We start from the raw sequence: 21,031 nt of genomic DNA, 5'->3' as shown, positions 1-21,031 counted from the left end.
TCAAATTAATTAAATGATGTGGCGATTAATTTATCAAATTTCTCACATTTGGGGCCAAAATATTTTTTAAAGCCATTATAAGACAATTCAGACAGTAGCTTCAGATGTTATTTTTCCAAAAGTTTCCAGAGGGCGCTACCTTAAAAATGAACATGGGTCCAACTTCCGGTGAAGCGGCGGAAGTAGTGTATTGCACCTTGAATAACTTATTCTGGTGACAAAAAATTTGACTGTTAATGATTCATATTTTGAATTGTAATACAGTTGGTTAGATTGTGTGTACTGTACGCATAATGCTCGGGTGGAGCTTTCAACTGCATTGAAGCTACTGCCAAACAACCTCTGCTGCGACCTGTCAAAATAAAAGTCCGGTTGACTTGAATAAGTTATAACACCCACATTTTACCATCCCCCTTAAACAACATGTTTATAATTCAACAACTAAGTATTATTTACTTTAGTAAAAGGAAGTTTATGTGCTAGTAAAAAATTTAAGTTTATTAAAAATAGTAGATTTAAGTAGATCTGAAAACAAAAGAAAAAAAATACTAGTAAGATGGTTCTTAAGTACATTATACCCTTTTTTCCCTGTTTAGTTCAAAGTATAATAAGTAGAATTCAGGAAAAAAAAATACGGATTTCATAGGGCCCTAGAAACTTGTGGATACAACAGTTCTTTTTGGTTGTCGAATATGATTGGCTGAGAGCCGTGTGATATAATCCGTTTCACTGACTGTTTCTATCACTCCGCCAATTCTGAGTATGCTATCCTTGTAACCTTGTTCCTGAAATGGCCACCAAGCCATTGGTCCCAATTCCGGTGGTCCTAGAGGCATCCGTTCCTGGACTCCTGCCCCTTGTGTCATCTCTGCAGGTTGTATTGTGTGTTTGGGCAGTGCATTGTTGGTCCGCTTCAGAAGCTGCTCCTGAACCGGCAAAGCTCCCTCCCTGTGGCAAGTTGACAGACTATGAACGTCTCAAGCTCACTCTCTCGGTCAAGATGGCCAGTCGGCCTCAGCCAGGATGGCCACCATAAAACCTCCAGTAACCCTTGTCTCAGGCTAAATGGCTGCACTGAACTTCCCTGTGCCCTGGATTCCTGACCTGCCTGCGCTCTGGCGTCCTGGGTCCCTGCCGCTCCGCCCTGAACCCTGCTGCTCCATCGCCAGCTCCACACTGGTGCTCTGCTGACCTGCCACTGGCTCCACCTTGGTCTTTGGACACTCTGCCACTCCACAGGCATGGCCCTAAGTACCTCCCCATTCCACCTCAGTTCAACCGCCCACTTGAACTTTGTGTTAGGAGTTTCTGGAAGTCTTGCATTGCAAAGTCTTGTCCAGTGTCACACTGCAATTCTTAGCGTTCTCTTGTTTTGGTTATTTGGTAAGTTAATAAACAATGAAACAAGACTTAGTTCTAAGGTTGGCACATCGAAAAATAACACATTTGCTGTCGTATCATCTACTAGTGAATTATTGATTTTGTTGATAGTCAAAAGTCTGGCAATGATGGCTGTTCGAGTGCACAGGTATCTGTCTGCATTACCTGTTGCATGACTCTTTCGAAACTTGACAGCAGCAAGATTTATCATGTTCATGCCGTAGAGGTTGTAATCGATGAACAGCTGCAGCAGATAGGGAATATGAGCTTCATGGGGCTGGAAACTTTTATTCATCACAGCACCACCCTGCAGGAGTTCACACACCCTGCAGAGAGATCAAAGAATGCAATATACGCACATTAGGCTCTGTAATCGTGTGACTGTTTACACCGTGTAAGAACACTTTTTTTTTACGGTGCTCTTGTCACACATGTTACATATATTTACTATAGTATTTACTATACATTATGCATAATTACATGTAACTACCCCTAAACCGAAGCCTAATCTTAAACCTTATAGTAACTTCATGTAGTTAATTATTATAACTCCGTACTTAAATGTATAATTACACTGTAACATATGCACTGTAAAAAAAAAAGGGGGTAACCGAACACCACATCTTTCTCAGTAGAATTCAGTTAGTGTGTACAAGCTTTAAGAGCTAAAAATAGATGCAAAATAAACCCTGGCTACACATTAACACACATTCCAGAACATACAAACACTCCACATTAATTTAAGTGTTGTATTTTTTTTTTTTATATTTCTATAAACTAATAGAGAATACGTGTTTATTTGTCATAGCAAATATCTTAAAGTATTTCTAATGCTCGTTCCCACCAAACGTGAATGAAGCGTTAAGTGCAAGTGATTTACATGTTAAGTCGCGATAGGACATCCTTCTGCGATTTGCAAATCACGCTGCGCAAATCGAGCGTTTCAGGCATTTGACGCGCGTAACACACGAGTTAAAAAATCTGAACTTCGCCGAAAAAACGAGGAGCTTACTCTAGTAGTGACGTGATTATGACGTAGCGAGCGGAGGCAGAAATCCGAAACAACAATGGAGGACAAAATCATCGTCGCTGTATGTGGATACCTGGAGATGTACGATACAGCTTCTTACTTATCGAAAAAAAAGATTCTTGCTTGGAAGAAAGTGAGTGAGGAGGTCGGACAATCGGGTAAGTTGTAAAAAACAGTCTTTACTCAATTTGAGCTATATATATAAATATACGAGACTGGAGCCGCCTGGCAGAAGCCCCTCCCATGACGCAAATTTGAGTCTGTTGTGAAGTGAATTTCATGCTTGAATGAAGCGAGTAAACTCAAAATGTTCAAGCCTCAGACTACGCGCGAATAGCGCGATTTATTCGCGCAAGTCGCGTTTGGTGGGATTGCTCTGTAAAAGTCATCCCCAACATTTTAAAAGCCACGTTGTTTAACACAAATGTACAAGCAGGCATATGAAAGCAACAGCCTGTTAGTCAGACAGCATACAGCTACCGACTGATAGTATTCACTATTAATCACAATATCAACTATAATACAGGTACTTGGACATCCAAACACAACACAGATTTCTTTATATGCGACAAACAACACAATCATCTCACCTTTTGACCATATGAGGGTTGTAAAGGAAAATCTTCATAAATGTCTTTTCCTTCATATGGAATCCATAGAAAGGCCTAAAAAAAGATAAGTAGGTCAGATCTCTCTTCAAATTTATTATATAACCTCAACTTACTTTTACGTACTTGTATGTAGTTCATATCTACATATATCTGGACATTTTTGGCTGCCGTTCTTGATTATTTGGTCTCTTTTAATAATACTATTTTGTCTTTTGTAATGAAATAAACATTTGTATGTTTATGTTTATACAAAATATTTCTCTACATAACTGTTTAGAATGTTCTTATTCATCTCTTCAAATCACAAGGTATTTAGGATCAATAAAACCATTTGAGTGAAAAGCCCCAAACCTAATTTATATCACATTCACTGACAAGTTTTTTACAAGTTTAAATTTAGAGGCGTGCAGTGATTTGCCGTCCAACGTACATGCCAGTGACCAGAGACACTTTAAAGATGTGCTGGGTGTTAGATGAGGGGTTTCCCATGCTGACATTCAGGGCTCTGTCAATGCTGTAGGCCACCTGCCGCAGGTAGCGATTTGCCTGTTGTCCAAACCCATCGTACGGCACATAGATGTATGGGAACACGCCGTGCAGATGAAGACATGTCTTCTGACCTGGAAACAAAAGAGGGAGACAATTTACATCAGCATACTGCAGAAAGGTTTTTGTGCATTTTCTGGTCTGGTCAGACATTAATGTCTAAATGTTGCTTTTCAGTAACAACGTTCAAAACATTATGATTCGACTACGGTCAATGAGTCTGTTTTTTCAAGTTATATTGCAGGGGCGTTTGCCGTTATTGGGACAAGACAATGGAGAGCAGACAGGAAAGCGTTGGTTAGTGAGAGGGGAACCAAATTGGTATTTCCAGGAGCGCACTGGCCCTATACATCTGTGCCCGAAACACATTGCTATTGGCGCTAACATAAATCTGTTTTAATTCAAGATTCGAAGATTTTGCAGATTGTATGAACAGATTCACTGACAAGATAAAAAAACCTTGTGCTTCAAGAATAGGGGTGTGACAATATATAGATATGGCGATGTAATGTTGTCCTTCTCCGTGCGATACGAGATCGATACACTGCACCAACTATCGCTATTTTAATTCATTAATAAAACAAGATGCTCTAAATATATTTTCAGGCGTCATGGCTCAACTGGTTGGCGCTTAACACGCACTTGATTGAAACGTCAACAAAGTAGTCCGAGAAATAGTTTAGTATTGGATGTAAAAAAAATATGCTCCATGCATATTTGTGAATGAACGTAAAAATCGCTGCACTCTCTGTTTTTTAGGTTGATTTCATTTAAGCTGGTTTACACCAAGATGTTCCCAGGTTTAAATAAGTGGCTGGTAAATTTAGAAATGCACCAGTATAAAAAAATGAACGTGTTAAATGTTTTAAATGTATTAAATTAGTCAGTTTACAAAGATAAGCTTTCAATTTAAGCATTTAATGTTTAATTTGCTTGAAATGTTACTAATGATGGCAATTATTATTTAACCTACAGAAAATAGTTTTGTGGACAAATGTTGCACAAGCATTTAGTTTTCATAGTTAGGCAGATGTCAGGATGTATTGATATAGAATTGCCAAACAATATATTGGTTATCGTCATTTCGGCGCATCATGATATTATCGGTATCGTGATCCATGTACTGCGAACCGTATCATATCGTGGGGTACCCTGTGAGAAGAACGTTTGGGATAAGAAAGTATTAATTTTATTAAGTAAATGTCAAAATCCTGTCATCTCCTGTCCTTTTTCGTTTAGAATTCCATGCTTATTTATTTATTTAACATAACCATTTTCCGTTTCGCATTCATTTATTTATGTGTTGCACAATGTGTGTCGTCATGTGATTACCCGTTTGTTATATAGGCAACTTTTCTCTTATTTTCATTTCTGATTTATTTTTGCTTTATGTGTGCTGTGAATATTCGTTTTGTACAGTCTGTTTAATATAAGCAAATTTCTTAGTACTATTTTTTTGTTTTTTTGTGTCTTTATTAAGAAAATATTGAACCCACCATTAATTCAAGCAATTGCTGTTCCCGAATTGCCTCTAACTTAAAACTGAAAGTAAAAAGCGTCATGCGCACGGCCTCATCTTCGACCACCCCACAGCAAACCCCTCAATCCCGGTGTCACTGGTACAACCTGTGTTTTTACAAGTCTATTAACCGGTGGGGAAATTTCATCACCGCAACATCCTTAATACACAGAGATTTAGGAAAGAGGGTTGGCAGAGTAAGGCACAAAGAAAAATGCAAACGTATAACGTTATTCAGTATGGTTTTTTGTTATACTGTAATTATGCATTCAAATTGAATTGATCGGTCAATTCAATTCAAAACCCTAATCCACTCACCACTAAAACAGACTGAAAAAACTGACATATGATGAATGATCTGTTCCAGAGGATGCTTTATGATTCCGGTCTGGATATAGAAAGCAGCAGTTAAAACACAAAGAAACAACAAGACACCAAAATATCTGGTTTGACATTTTCATGAACCATACAGACAGACACACACACACACACACACAGATAGCAGGATCCTTAGGGTGGCACACGCTCACTCAGACGCATCCCAGCAACGTGTGAGAGCTGCTGCAGTTGCTAAGCAACCAGCCCGGCTTCTGTGCTACTCAAACAGAGTATAATGGAGTGACTCTTCCATCGTCTTCCCCCAGCTGGGGTGGTAGATGGAGGAAGAAACAGGCAGTAGAGTAGAAGAGAAATAAAGATATGCTTAACAACTGTGTATTTCTGATGCTCATAAAGCCACAAGATGCACACAGGGAAACTCAACTAAAAGCTCCCTTTCCTTTGTGTGTCTGTTTGTAAATGAGTAAAGAAAAGGGCTGAGTGTTCAGGCACGTGATTCTCATGCCAACACATCTCTCTTCCTGCAAACCCCCTATACACAGAATTTCCGACAGGCGTCCTTAAATACACACAGGTTTGTTTCACTAGACTTTTGACTCGTACTCCTGTCAAGGAAAAAGGCGCACATAAACCAGTGTTGCAGTGTTTACAAACTTCTTTACTTCAGAATGGCACTTAGCAATGGAAAATGTTACTTTCAATCAGTAGCAATCAAACTGGCCAATGAGATTGGTGCTTTTTTTCACGTGCCTGGAGCTGCTGAAATTAAAGTAAAACACGACTTTGTGGCGCTCAAGCACAAAACGGTCTTGCGAGCACACATTGATGAAGAGGAAGCAAGATGAATTGTTCTTCTGTGTGACAAACGAGTGTCAGAAGCATAAAGTTGCACAGCGCCACCTTGTGTACCGGCGTATTTCTGTTTATCATTAAGCATCATCTATGTCGGCTCATCGCCAGTGAAAATTGTTTAGGTATGAGCGCCGAAAAAGGGCTTGAAAAACGTTGGCGTCCCGGTGTGTACAAGTCTTACACCCGTTTCATACCACACGCGTGAGCAGCACGTAAACAGCACGTTTTATTTTGCACACATTTTAACAGATGAGAGCATTCATACCGTATGCAACCTGTGCTCGTGTAGCAATAGCGGCACGTAAGCAGCAGTGCAGCAATCATTTAGGCTTCAAGTCTATTTTGCTGCGCTGCTAACACGCTCAATTAAAGTGAGAGTGCATTTTTTAAGGACAAAATCCACATGGATTGACAGGAAAAGGTAACACTTTTACCTTTAAAGAATGTAAGTGGTATCTAATAGGTTTTTAACAGTCGCCATGAGTTTCAAAAACACTTTTTTGGCCAAAACTTCGACAATGATTTATAATACAATTACATGTTAAATGATATTGTTATATTGGATACGAAATGGTGGAAAACGATCGCATTGTACTGTCAGTGTACTGTCGGAAACACACTGTCATCATAACCTTCTGAAGAAACAGATAAAACAACATAGACATCATGTTATATGTTATATGCTATATTGCGTAGGTGTGAGAGAAAAGCGATCTCATCACAAGTCAGTAACTCCCTCCTATGGTGAGTTAACCCTTAACTCATTCACCGCCAGCCTCTTTTAAAAAAAAGTTGCCAGCCCATGCCAGCGTTTTTTAACATTTTCACCCAAATTTAATGGCTCACAGTAAATTTTCAAACAATATGTCAAATGAAAGCACAGAGTCTCAGCTTTTAAACAAAAGAAACCGTATTCATCTATCTTCATTTGTTCGTTTTTTATCACTCCGTAGATGTGGGTAGGTTTCTTCAAAAATGCATCACTTTGACAGCTGACAGCTGAGATAATTTAATTTTTTTTGTCAAAGATTCCGCCCAGATTACCAATCCTTAAAAACGGTATAACATATACATTCTAGGTTCCGGGATTCTGTACTTTTTCCCAAAGGTGTGTAATAGCGCCACCTGCTGTAAAACAGTACAAACACTGATTGCCGTAATAACTCGTCTTTGGCGGGGAACCGTTTTTTTTAAATGACGAGATAACTCGTCAATGGCGAAGAAAGAGTTAAATGACTTTGTATCCTTCAAAGCACGATAGCTTTTTATTTATAACTTGTAATACATAGATCTAAAAGAGCATGAAACCCACGGATATAACAAATCATAGTTATCATAGCAATCTACTTAAAAGCGTTCTGATGAAGTTTGGGAAGATATTTTTCTCATTGATGTATGTAAATAACGTAATAAGAAATTGCATTGTGCAATTTTGCGATAGACGATGACTAAAAATATTCATTAGCGAGTGATAATTTTGCAGAGGTCGCTGTGCAAATTTACAAATTTTTAAAGTGTTTCTACCGGAAACGATGCGCCCCATTTCTGAAAAAAACACCAGGCTAGCGAAAAAGAGAGCTCTGAACCGCACAAATCACAAGCTCTCTCGTGTGAGGAAAACACTAATCCTGCATATTATAAACTCTCTCCGGCGTGGAAGCTCTCTTTGCGTTTCAATTTCTAAATTGTCCTCATTGTAAAAAGTAGAATCATAGTCATCATCACACGCACTGGTTAACTGCTGAACAGAGTCCAAATATGCAGAAGATGCTGGGAAGCAAAGATTGTGCAGGATCTCTAAAGTCAATCCATTTCACTTTCCTTTTAAATTCTCTACAGTTGTGCTGGGGTTTACTTTCTTATGCTGGAGGAAATTTGATATTCATGGCGTGTCTCTGTCACTCACAACAGACTGCACAGTGCGAATGCTGCTGCATTAGCGAGTGTGTACGTGTGTGTACATGTGTGTGTGAAACAGACGGCTGCAATGGAAACACATACAGCCACAACACAAAAATGTGTACCATTATATCGGAAGCAGTGAATCTTCAGAAGCTTGGTTCGAGACGACAGATGCTGCAATGTAAAGCAGCAGTGTTTTTGTGTGCGTCTCAGTGCTCTGCAGACAGAGCGACATAAAACAGAGTGCTATTTATATCCTGTACCCTGAACTCCCCCTCTCCTATGGAATAATAGAGTTGAAATACATCACGCACAGCTTCACTAAAGCTTGGACTATATTAACTGTGAGTGCATTATTCTTTGTCAAATGCCCCTAATCACTTATATGGTGAATGCAATTATGTTAAAACTGCTGACACACAAAGACACATATTTTTAACACAGCACCCAAAACATTAAAGGTGGGGTGCAACTGTGTTTCATAAATTCTGACTTCTTTACAATGTTAAACGTGCTGGCTTCTCAAGCTTGACATGGTCAACCTGTCAAAAAATGAGTTTGAAGTAGTATTTCTGTGCTCGATTCACTCCCCCCCAGCGATAGTATTGTTTTTTTGCGGACATGTAAATCCCTTACGTAACAACTTTCTTAGGGGCTGTGTCCACCGAGGCATTTATGCTAGGGATGGGCATTTAAAGCAAAAATAATATTCGAAGATCGATGAGAACTATTCGAAAATTCATCGAAATTCGCACCCCTCCCCCACATGGACGCATTTACAGTATTACACACACACAAACGGAGAGAGAGAACATTTACGCTTTAAATCCGTATGACGGCACACTGCTTTATGTATTATGGAATAGACAATCTTACATCGAGCCATACATTGAAATAACGTGCTGAAACATTAATATATTAACAACCGAATGACGGCACTTATTAACAGTACGTCGATAAGCATCAACCGCTCATAATGCTAGGACATTTCCTTGTAAAATATGAGCATGCACATTTATACCAACTAAAAAAACAGTGCGATTGATCAAAGAAAATATATTAAAGCCATAAAGATTTTAGACCAGACTTAAATCTGTTAAAACATATTAACCGAATGAAGGCATTTATTAACAGTTCGGAGCGGTTTCATGAATTAATAACTCAAAAGGCTTATATTTCTATTGTCATGAAAAAGTTTTTCCAGTCTGGCAGTGATCGTTTTTCTAGACGAACAGTAAACTCGGGCTGTACAAACACCCTAAGATTGTTAAAACCCTCTCCTTCGACAAAGCCGATCGGAAGCATATCCTTAGCGATTATCTTAGTAATTAAAGCCGTTTTTTGCTTCGCCCGTCTGGCATCCAAATTGGTTGATCTGACCATAAAACTAGCAACTGATTGCTGACCTGTGGATGGACCTGCTGGTTGCTTCGCCCTCAAATGATTGTGCATCGTAGTTGTTGATCCATGATAAGCCAGCTTTGCATTGCAGAGTTTGCACTGCACTTTATTCTCATTCATTTTATTAAAGGGCCCCACACAGAACTCGTTTTTGACATCGTCTCAATTTACCGTTTCCGTTATGCCACGCGGGTCTACAGTGTGTTTAACTTTGTTACCAATTCTTGTGGGAAAAATGTTTTCCTCTAATGTCTCTTGATTGACAGCCTTTAGGTTTTAGGTGCGTCGTTATTGGCAGCGCCACCCTTTGGTTACATGAACGTGTTACACGTGAAAACACGGCGAGTTTTTTTAAGATCGCACACACTATTCGAAATTCTATAATTAAATAAACTATTAGAATATTCGAAATTCGTGACTCATCCCTAATTTATGCTGCTGAAAACAGTAGGCCTTCGGCTGGAAACTCCTGCTGCAGGCGCAGTGTTCTGCCCAAAGTTGAGAATTTTTCAACCCTGGGCGCCCAGTCGAACGCCAGCGCAGCTCCAGGGAAAATCGCATAGCACCTGTTTTTCAGTGTACGTGCATAAGTTACACAAAACAAACTTACAGTTACGTGTATGTATTGTGATGTATTATATAGATGTATTGTGTGCTTATGCTGTACTCCTGCCACCCTGAATGCGTTAAAGTCTCTCCTGTTTTCGGAAATAATCGTACAGCTGTATCTGTCTTTTATAAATGTGATCACACTAAATATTCTTTGAAGATACAGAGTATGCAATACAACTCCATAGGTACTCAAGAGTAATATGAGATTTGGCAGAAACTGCGTGTATTGCGTCCGCTTTAATAATGTATTTAAGTTGAATTATAATGTATATAAATTCATAATATATCCAGTCATGATCAAAGAAGGGCATCCTTGGAAAATATGGGCAAAGAAGGCTGTACAATTTTTCGTTTTGATCTATTATTTAAAAAAATCTACAAAATTCCAACATTTCATTAAAGAGTACGTAGCATATGGTTTTTAAGGTCCTACTTTGGTTTATGGAGTGTCCGACAACAACTTTATGTAAATAAAATGTGTAAAAACTAGTGGTGGGCCGTTAACGGCGTTAACGACGTTAACGCAGTGAGACTTTTATCGCGCGATAAAAAAAATGTCGCCGTTAATCTATTCTCAAAGTTGGGTTGGGAGCTGGGTCTATACTACGCAAGCTATGATGACTTTCACCTTAATATTTTAGCGCGGATGTATACCAGCTAAACTGCACTGTACGGGGCGAGAACGAGATTTTTCAACTCGCGTGATTCGCGTCATTCGCGGAAGCAGAAGCCGCCTCATCATCTCATAACCAGGGCTTCATTCGCGCGATTCGCGCAGCAAGTAGGTCTATTGGCTCTTTGCATTAACACATAAATCACTCGCGCTTGACACGACATTCGCGTTTGGTCTGAACACAACATAACGTTACTGTGAAATTACCGCATCAAACGTGACGTGCTAACATGGATGCAGCTATGAAGCCGCCGGGTTTGCTTCAGGGAATATTAATTTTTAAGAAGCTTCCCAATAGAAACATCGACAAGACTAAGGTTGTTGGCACCTTGTGCAATGCGGAATTGGTTTAAAAAAAAACACTTTCTCTCAACAGGTAGTGGTCTAGCTTTAGTTGAAACCAGTAACTTTGCATTGAGATCTAATGTATTATGGCTCCTGTATGACATATCGCTTGTTGCTCCCTCACTCTTTGTAAGTCGCTTTGGATAAAAGCATCTGCTAAATGACTAAATGTAAATACCATGGCCGTACTGGAATCATATGCTGATTTAATTAAAGACTTATTTGAAACTGTCAAGACACATAAAGAGATGTCAACTACGCTGCAGAAGATGGGTATCCAGCGAAGTTCTGCTACAAAATGCTACAATAAAAATATCTGCTTTTTGGCTAGATGTTAGTCATGAATACTGGGTATAACTCCAATGTAGAACGTCTAACGCACCCTCAAAGAACTCGAGATATGGCACCCCAAATTGTCCAATAACCCAAAAATGCTACAGTAAAACTGTTTTCTTGCATGACGGTAGACATCAAGACAAGGTGTAACCTAGCTGTGGAACTTTTAACGCACCATCAAAGACATACTTGTACAAAAACACAGTTCTGTGTCAAAGTTTACTTAAATATATATACATGTAACTACATAGCAGTAATATAATGTGTGTATAATGCACTGGCTAAGACCAACAAGAGTATAATAAATTGTATAAGAACAATGGATCAGTAAAAAATTAGAATAAGCTTTATTTTCAAATTGTGCACACAAAGACAAGCAACGTGTTGTGGTTTCAGGAGCTCAGAATGAAAAAATACAGTATAGACAAACAAAGGAAATAGAAAAAATAAATATATAGAATAAAAACAGTTAATTATATATATGCAAAGTATAACAAAACGGTGTATACTATGTTTTTTTTACAAATATACACGTAAATTACTCATGCATAAACCGTACTGCATGTTCTGCACCAGAATATTGCACTTTCAAACATGTAGGTACTTTTGGATTCGATTAATATTCATGGTGGACATAGGCTGCCTAAAAAAACTGTTCGATCAAAGTAATATAGAGAATGTTAAGGGGAGTGGGTGATGGAGGTTCCACGTGAAGTTCACGGTCATCTCAAGGGGCATTCAGCAGGTCATGACTTAGACAGCGAGCAGCAGCCCATCCTCTGTGCACTCTCTCTCACACACGCACGCAGGCAGGCACAGACACACGCCAACAGACACACACACACGCGCGCGCACACAGAAACACACACACAAAAAAGTTTTTATTTTAAAAACGTAAAAGAAGAGAAACGCGAGATGGTCCCTAAGAAGCTAAGCGTGAATAAGAAACTGCGAATAAGAAGCTGGATTCAGCCTCGTCTCATTTCAGAACTTCGCTGGATACCCATCTTCTGCAGCGTAGTTGACATCTCTTTATGTGTCCTGACAGTTTCAAATAAGTCTTTAATTAAATCAGCATATGATTCCAGTGCGGCCAGGGTGTCGATACGAAATTACAAAAAAAATTACTTAGTCAATCACTGCAAGATTGAGGGTTTTCAGGCTTCTTTTAACTGCAACACATACACACACGAAGATAACTTCCGGCTTACCCAAATCGAACAAATTCAATCTCAAAATCAAAATCTGTCGTGTCCCCTTTGTTTCATTTCCCATTTTTGATCTGAGCATTAAATCAAAAGTACGAAAAATGACCCGTTATTTGTTTTTTGGTATCACATTTATAAACGAATAACGAAATAACAAACCGTTTTTTAATTTTCAGATTTTGGAATCTCAATTGAATATGAAAAGAACGAATGATACACGGATTGTAAATGTACTGTAGGAGCTCTTCCAGTCAAGTACCACCTAAACGAAAGCATCCCTTAGCTAATGCGGAAGTAAACAAGTTCATTTTATTGAACATAATTTAATTTTCATCACCAATTATCATAGTAGAACAGCTTTCTCAAGCAGTTTGAGATGCATTTTGGAAACAGGAGATGAGCCCCTGGTCTAATGCGCCACCTGGCTTGAGAAACCCATTCTCAAAGACTTACTTTTAGTCATTATTTGGGTAGCACACATATTCTGAATGCCTTCAGCAGAATTCAAATGAGCCATTTTAATCTAGATTAATCTAGATTAATTCCAAGATTAATCTAGATTAATCTAGATTAAAAAAAATAATCTATGCCCACCACTAGTAAAAACACTATAATGTTGTAATAGGCAGTTATTCGTACCTTACTGCTTGACTGACATAGAGCATTTCTATTTGGAGCTAACAGGTCCAAATACAGTTGGTATTGCCCCCTCTTTCAAGGATAGTCGTTTCACATACGCTGCAGTGAACGTGCCAAGATTATTAAACCAGTGTTCGTTGAAATGACGCGCGCACAGTACAACCATGGGGTTATACTTATTTGGTATCGTTTGAAAAATGAATTGTAACCATTTTCCCTCAGACGTTCTTCCTTTGGTAGTTGAAATAAGACCGACTTAGTGTCACACTGTAGAACACAGGCTATAGACATGAGACACACGCATAACGAACAAGCGACAGTGTTTGGGGGAGGAGATAAGTTTTCCCGGCAGTCTCACAAAAACGTAGGCGGGGACTATGTATAGTGAAGTAGATACGTGGGTGTACTATTCCACGTCTCGTTTGTGTGATTCAGAGTCGACTCACATTTTTACAAGCAAATAAGTTTGTTATTTATTCACCTTCGGACTTACAACTTGGCAAACAGCTTACTTTCAAACAATGCCACATAACAGACTGGATGAAATGTCATTTTCATGATCTCATGCTAGGTACTCTTTAAAGACTCACTGAATTGCCTTGGAACAGCATTATTTGATGTGTTTACGTAATATCAACTGAAAAACAGAGAGGGCGCGAGACATCTTGAGTGGTCCCTCCCCCTTTTACAATAACCAAAAGCGTTTCGTTTACAGCATTATGATTCCTCACTGGATTTGCGCATATGATCGCGCATAAAATCTTGTCTCTTAACCAGAGCAGATTCATGTATAACCGCTCATGTGACATAAACACGGAATTAAGACTTCAATGTTAATGTCTACACTGTACATTATTAAAGATAAAAAATAAAGTAAACAGGCTTAATACCTCCATGCTGACTGTTAATTGATCCTAAAAACAAAGACGGATCCATTGTATAGTGCTTGTTGCCCTGTTTATTACGTGACCATAATCTGGGGAAGAATGACTAATCTTGCGGATCACGCCAGCATATAAATATTGTTTTCTTTGTTGTTTCATGGTCACTGTCTGTCCTGCTTAGCTTTGCATTAGATAAATAAAATCAACTAAGATAGCATAACTAAGGAATTACAGCGCGATAAAAAAAAACATCTGTGCACATTTATTTATAAGCTACAACTTGATGGCGACGACCCTATTTGAAGTTTTGAGGAGGAAAAACAGGCTTTACTTGACACTAAAATGCACAGACACAACAACAAAACAGTAACACAGCCATGCCAATTGAACCAACACATGGATGTGTAAAACTGCAAGAGAAAACACTGGTCCTTAAAAGATTCATAAAATAGGGCTCTGAATTTGTTTTCCGGAGATGAATGGAGGTCCTAGAGTTATCGTTAATGGTGAGTTACAGAGAGCTACAGAGTTAAACACTTCCACTAGAAAGCATTTGATTGGTTAAATAAATAGGAAGCGGATCTTATAGTCATTTTGACAGAATAAAGAGACTTTCAATGCTTATTGTATCTTCTAAAAGTGACTTGTCATGGCTTTGGACTGTATTTATTTACTGATATTTAAACTTTTTTTTTTCATTTTAGGAGTTTACTATGAATACAACCCAAACTGTATAGCCTCATTGCCTTCAGAGAAACACTTAAAACTACATAAACGCATCATGTTTTGTGCCTACATTTCACATACGTAAGAGACAATAGAATTCCTCTCATTTTCCTAATAGTGAAAATCCGTGTGGGCCTGCAAATGAGTCTCTGTCAGATCTAAGAAGTACCCCTTTCTATGAATAGACCCAGGGAGGAATTCATTATTCACACCCCACAGAGGTAAGAAAGAGGGAGTAGGTAGGGAAAAAAGAATGGGAAAGCCGAAAGCCTTTATTATTCCTTTGGGCCTCATGCATGACCCCTCATTCAAGTCAATTTTCAGGATTTGCCCGCCCTCCCAGTACGCAAAACACTCCCTCAAACAAAAGCACACAAACAACTTTCCAGGTTATGGTGTCACGAAGAATCATGTCTTCCCCTTAAACGCAGTCCACCTTGGTAGCTTTCTATAAAGCCTAATCCAAAGCGCTTTTTTAGAGCCGTCTATTGACTATTAGACTGTGCTTGACTTCACAACATAACTATTCCATAGGGGCAGTACAAATGAGCTTAAAGATCACAGAAAGTCACCAGTACATGGTGACACATTTCTGGTTAAACATCCCACCACCACAGCAACACAGGTTAATAACTCATTAAAACATCTGGGATTGAACTCAATAGAATGTTTTTCCAGCAATGAGGCCTCAAATATGAAGCATGTTCAGTGCTGCTTGACCCCCACCCCGGCTAAACAAAAGAAAGGACGACATGCTGCTCCAATCGAGACTGACCATCAGCCATATGAAGAGGGATTGGGTCCTAATAAATGTTGAGTCGTAATCAGAATAATAACTGTCTTATGATGTATTTGCAGACATGCTCTGGCCCACATTTAATATTTCTCTTAAAGGTGGGGTGCCACAGTGTTACATGCATTCTGACTTCTTTACACTGTTAAACGGGCTGGCTTCTCATGCTTGACATGTTCAACTTATTTTAAAACAAGATAGACATATGAGATAGTATTTCCGTGCTCGATACACTACCCCAGCTTTCGTATAGTTTTCAGAAAAAAATTCTAACATGAAAATCAGTTTCATAACAACTTTTCTTAGTCCCTTATTGGACAATTCTCTCGGAAAATCACGCTCACTAGACCTGTAGCGACGTTTATGTAATTTGTGTAGTGTAGCTTGAGCTCTGCGCACTTCGGTGGTGCTAGCTAACTATCTTAGCTCTCCGTGCAGTTTGTACATGCTAGGTAGCTACTGGCACTTAGACAGGCGTGTTTAGCTAACTTTAGCTATCATCTAATGTTGGCTTAAATGGAAGCTAGTTTACGGCTGCAGAACACCGCTATTTATAGTAGCTGACGTAAGCTAAAGTGAACGTTAGCTACTAACCTAGCACGAACAAACTGCACAGAGAGCTAAGATACGTTGGTTAATTGGTTAGCCTAGCACCACAAAAGTGCACAGCTGCTAGATAGCCACGTTAGCATTCAAATAAACTAATCATAGCGTAGCACTACAGCGAGGTTAAGAGTAGATTTTAAAATACCTGACTGTCATAGCTGTTGTTCTAATATGCATTGCTATCGTGTTTTCTAGGACAAAGCATTGGCGTTCTAACTTGGGAAACAGATGCAATGCACGCAAAATATACGCAAAAACAGGAATTTTATATTGTGTTAAACACTGAGGAATGTCTATACTGTGCACTGTACAGTGTTTTTTTTTTTGCACTACAACTTTAGAATTTTTTGACAAGAGAGTTATGTTAGTACTGTAAAGAGTAAACAGCCTGGTCTTTCATTTTCTATATCAGTAAAATAATTTCATTTATTTTATTTTGTGTAAAGCAGAATATTTTTTGCTGTGCAAAACTGTTGTTTAATATAGTATATTATTAAGATTTTTTTGGTATTTATTTGAGATACATTATGTTTTTATAAATCGAGCAACAGAAACATAATTGTTAGATTAATTGTCCAACTAGTCGTTAGATTAGTCGACGAATCGATAAAATAATCGTTAGATTAATCGGTTAATAAATAATCGTTTACCCCCAGCCCTAATGCCCAGGCGTCATCCCGGGAAAGAGGGAGAAGGAGCATGCGAACACCTCAGCCACCTGGAGCAAGAGAACACTGCGTTTTCGCAAAATTCAGCAGCTATTTTGTTAGGAAAGTTATATTAACGGTGGATATAACGATGGATTTCGAGATTGTCTGAAACTGTAAAATCCCGGACATCAACCTCCCGCGGTAAGTGAACCTGAGTCATATGTCTGTGTTTTGTTGGAAATGGGTTTGCACGTGCTTCAGTCCCAACCCCCCTCAGGAGGTCGTATGTTTGCAGAAATATTCGTGCAGCTATATCCGTCTTTTATAAATGTGACCAAACTAAAGACTCTTTGAAGATACAAAGTAAGAAATACAACTCGATCAAGATTAATTTGAGATTGGCAGAAACTGCGCAATGTTATGTCCGCTTTAAGTATTGGGACGCCTCACCCTTAGGCCCGATTTTTACTTCTGCATCAGACCTCGCCGTAGCCTCTACGCTGTAGGCTATGTATCGGTTTTCATTTATACTTCTACGTCGTTGTCCGTGTCGACAGGCAATGAGCACCAGGCATCAGTGTCCTCACATGTGTTGCTTGTGTAAACAAGACAAGAGGCCGAAGAAGTAGCAGCTCGTTTGAGACGCATTAGCAGTGATAGTGGCAAGTACTTAGTCACTTTTGTTGCAGATTTGAGATGTTAAATACAGAAGCACAAATAATTTACTTCGATAATTTATACGGAAATCTGTTTAAGTAAACATGACTCTATCGCAGAGTTTTTTGACCTGAGGGAGGGGTTAAACAGACCAATCGCAGTGCTTGCGGTCCACGTTGAGTTGATGCGTTGTTACATTTTTGGAGAGGTGCCCGTCAGTCTATGGCGTCGGATACGAGTCTCTGCTTAAGCTATGCCGTAGGTCCGACGCAGAACCATAAATTGGGCTTTAATGTTACAGTACAAGAATGAAAATGAGAAAAGAGTCATGAGCATTCTTTGATATACCACATATATATCTTCTTCAAGCGGCATTTCTAAACAACCAGCCACGTTTGTGCGAAACAACAGCAACTGGGTAGGGGCCATTCTGCAATGGACCGCCTATCAAATCACTGTCAAAGATTTCTGTTAACTGAACCAAATATTAATAACTCTTTTATGTCAGCATCAAATGCTACTTGTATACATTCTGTGCCTTTCTTTAAAAGCAGCAGCAGTCATTAGTTTGTCATGAGTAGCTATTGCTGGATGAACAGTACTCGGGGAGGGGCTTACTCTTTGCAGAGTACTTTTAATTGGGCAAAAGTATTGAAGTGCAAGATGAATCATCCATACTTTTAGTCTACTTTCCAAAAGATTTTATATTTGAAAAGAAATATATAACTTTGAGCAGTGTTCATGCATGCCTATGGCCTCAGTGTCAACAGAAAAGGATTGATTTCAAAGGGTCTTCTTGATAACAAATTTAGGGCCTCTGATATAAGCTTTTAAAATATTTTCTGAATTTAGTTTTCTGTGGGTGTCACATTTAAGCGTGACTTTTATCTTGACGGCTGGTCGCAAATACCTCATCAGTGCGTGTTGGAGAGTTAACCTCCGGAGCAGCTCTGCGGATACAGTTCATGTGTTCACGTGCTCATTTACAGTAGTGAGACACAAACTCCACGAGCATGCCGCGGGCAGTAGAAACCTTGCCCGCACAAACACGCGCGGCAGAATAGTTATTGACTTTCTAAATTATGAGCCCGATTCCGTGTCATTGTGCCTTATATAGTACAATAACAATCGTTTTATACCTGCAAATTCTGTCCATGTTTCACAGCGCCTACAAATTGAGATTGTTACAGAACACTGATTTCACCACCCCAACAACAGTGACCCCTGTCTGTCTCTTTTCCCTTTAACCTTATACCAAAGCAAAACATGCCAGCCAGCGTCACAACCACATGATTGTTAAATCCAAAGCATGCAAAGTGGCTTGCCGTTTTTATGTCATAGTATATGACGGAGCATAGTGTGATCATATAACGAACGGAGATGTCAACCGAAGTGGGTTATGGTTGAAATAAACATGTCCACATGGCGGTCGGACTTTTCTCTCGGAACGCATTGACAACATGGCGTATGGACCACACCAAAGGCGATCTTCCTTCCTCACCCCCTAACGTATGCACACACAGAGAACAGCCATGCGAGGAAGCTATTTGCTTGAATACATTATCGCTAATCGCAACAGTTGGGTGACGTGATGTGTCATTAGAGATTGCCTACAAATAACATTAACAACCAAACGCATGAATGCATACCTGCTGGTGTGGACCCAAAGATTCGTACCACGGGCACTTTCTTAACATCGCTGTCTCTGAAATCCGAATTACACACGTCCAGGTCTCTGATGGGGCTGCTCAAGTAATAATCTGCCGTGACGACTCTCAGCGAGAACATGTTTGCATCTGCAGGGCAAGCGTCAAAGGCGGCAAATGAATCCTTGCCTTATTTTAATGCTTCAATGCTCTGTATATGTGCAGAACGTGGACTGTAATGCTGGTTTTGAGCAAATAATAATCCCATGTAATAGGAAGCATGATCAGGCGCTAATCCCACGATGCAAATGCTTCCCAATGTCCAAAACCAAAGAGCACAGTCTTGAGCCTATCCCAAGCGCTTCAAAGACGCAATGCACTTAATTTAAAACAAAAATCCAATGTGGCCTTTCCCCCGCCTCTGTAATACGATCACAACATTGTTGGGCAACCCTAATCGTCACCGTCCCTCCCCTATCCACGTAGAGTGCACTGCAGTATTCCAAACGCCTAGCCAGAGGGTCAGCCGGTTCATTGTTGAGCCCCACTTCTGCTGCGAAAGGAAGCTCCACGCAGTATCTGTTCTGATTGGTCCAACCCGAAGAAGGGGCGAGGTCTGATTGGCTCAACGAAAGAGACGAGCGCTGATTGGCTCTCGATATGCGGAACTAACATGGAGAGGTTACGGAATAGCCTCGAAGAGCGCTTAATATGTGGTCGCAAGGTGGACAGAAGGAAAGGACACACCTAAACATGAACAAAAAACAGTTATACTTTTTTTATAAATAATATATAATAAGAGATTGGTTTTGAGTAATCAGGGTTGTTATCACTTTAGGACAAACGGGGGAAATTGGCGAGCTCAGTCAGCCTAAATGCCGTCACATTCGTTTATTAGTTATACACATTAGACCAAAAGCGGAAAATGGTGGAAGTTGAAGGGATACCCAAGCGAAAAAACAAGTATTTACTTATGCCTAACCCTGCCCCTGTGAGATAAAGACTTCACGCCGATTGGCCAGAAGCACGTAAAAGGGCGGAGAGTGTCCGTGGTTTCTACGCCAACGACAAACAACCAAAACGCAGCATCCGACTCCAGATTGTAGTCTTTGCTGACATCTTGTGGTTACCAATTAAAAATGACACGCGAGATGGCTTGGGCTGGCGTAGGCTTCACAAGTTCATGGAAAGTGAAAATTGTGCTTTTCGTTTAAACTTTTTTTCCATATATGAATGTCCCATAAAATTCCGAAATGTTCAAAAAACGTATATGTTTACTTAATTTCATAACTCTTAAGGGTTTAATGTATTTGTTTGTCTATTTATTTATAAACAAAAATACTGTCAAGATTTACTAAAGACACGCAGTTTGCACTATGTAGTAAATCTGGCCCCTAAACCAGGTGGAGATGCCAGTAAATCTGTGTCCCTCCCTTTCATGTATGAAAATAAAAAAATGTTTTTAAAAAGCAAACACAACATTATCCACAGATAAATGTAGGCCGGGTTCATATCGATCAGTGACATTCTTCTTTTTGTCTTGCATTTCAGCTCTTCAGCACAATGTTACAATGCGGTTTCCAGTACCAAGTTTAGTATAGTCCTATACTAAAATACATGTTAGAGCTTTCTAAATTTAAAACATCAATGTAGATTAAAATAATTTTTTTTGTTTT

At 39.3% G+C, this 21,031-nt stretch overlaps 1 protein-coding gene across 1 annotated transcript in view; it reads right to left on the bottom strand.

Moving 5' to 3' along the window:
- Positions 1-19,856, bottom strand: part of rev3l (REV3 like, DNA directed polymerase zeta catalytic subunit) — a 54,876-nt gene extending 35,020 nt beyond the window's left edge. The window contains exons 1-4 of the mRNA XM_056763666.1: positions 19,359-19,856; positions 3,452-3,641; positions 3,001-3,075; positions 1,546-1,706 (exon numbers count right to left, since the gene is read on the bottom strand). Coding sequence (XP_056619644.1) covers positions 1,546-1,706; positions 3,001-3,075; positions 3,452-3,641; positions 19,359-19,497 — 565 coding nt within the window. The 5' untranslated portion in view covers positions 19,498-19,856. The remainder of the gene's footprint in view (positions 1-1,545; positions 1,707-3,000; positions 3,076-3,451; positions 3,642-19,358) is intronic.
- Between the last annotated feature and the right edge of the window lie 1,175 nt (positions 19,857-21,031).

Source organism: Triplophysa dalaica, chromosome 13, assembly GCF_015846415.1.
Source record: "Triplophysa dalaica isolate WHDGS20190420 chromosome 13, ASM1584641v1, whole genome shotgun sequence".
NCBI lineage: Eukaryota > Metazoa > Chordata > Actinopteri > Cypriniformes > Nemacheilidae > Triplophysa > Triplophysa dalaica.
Note: the sequence above shows the minus strand (reverse complement) of the source record. Positions and strands in the feature narration are given on the sequence as shown.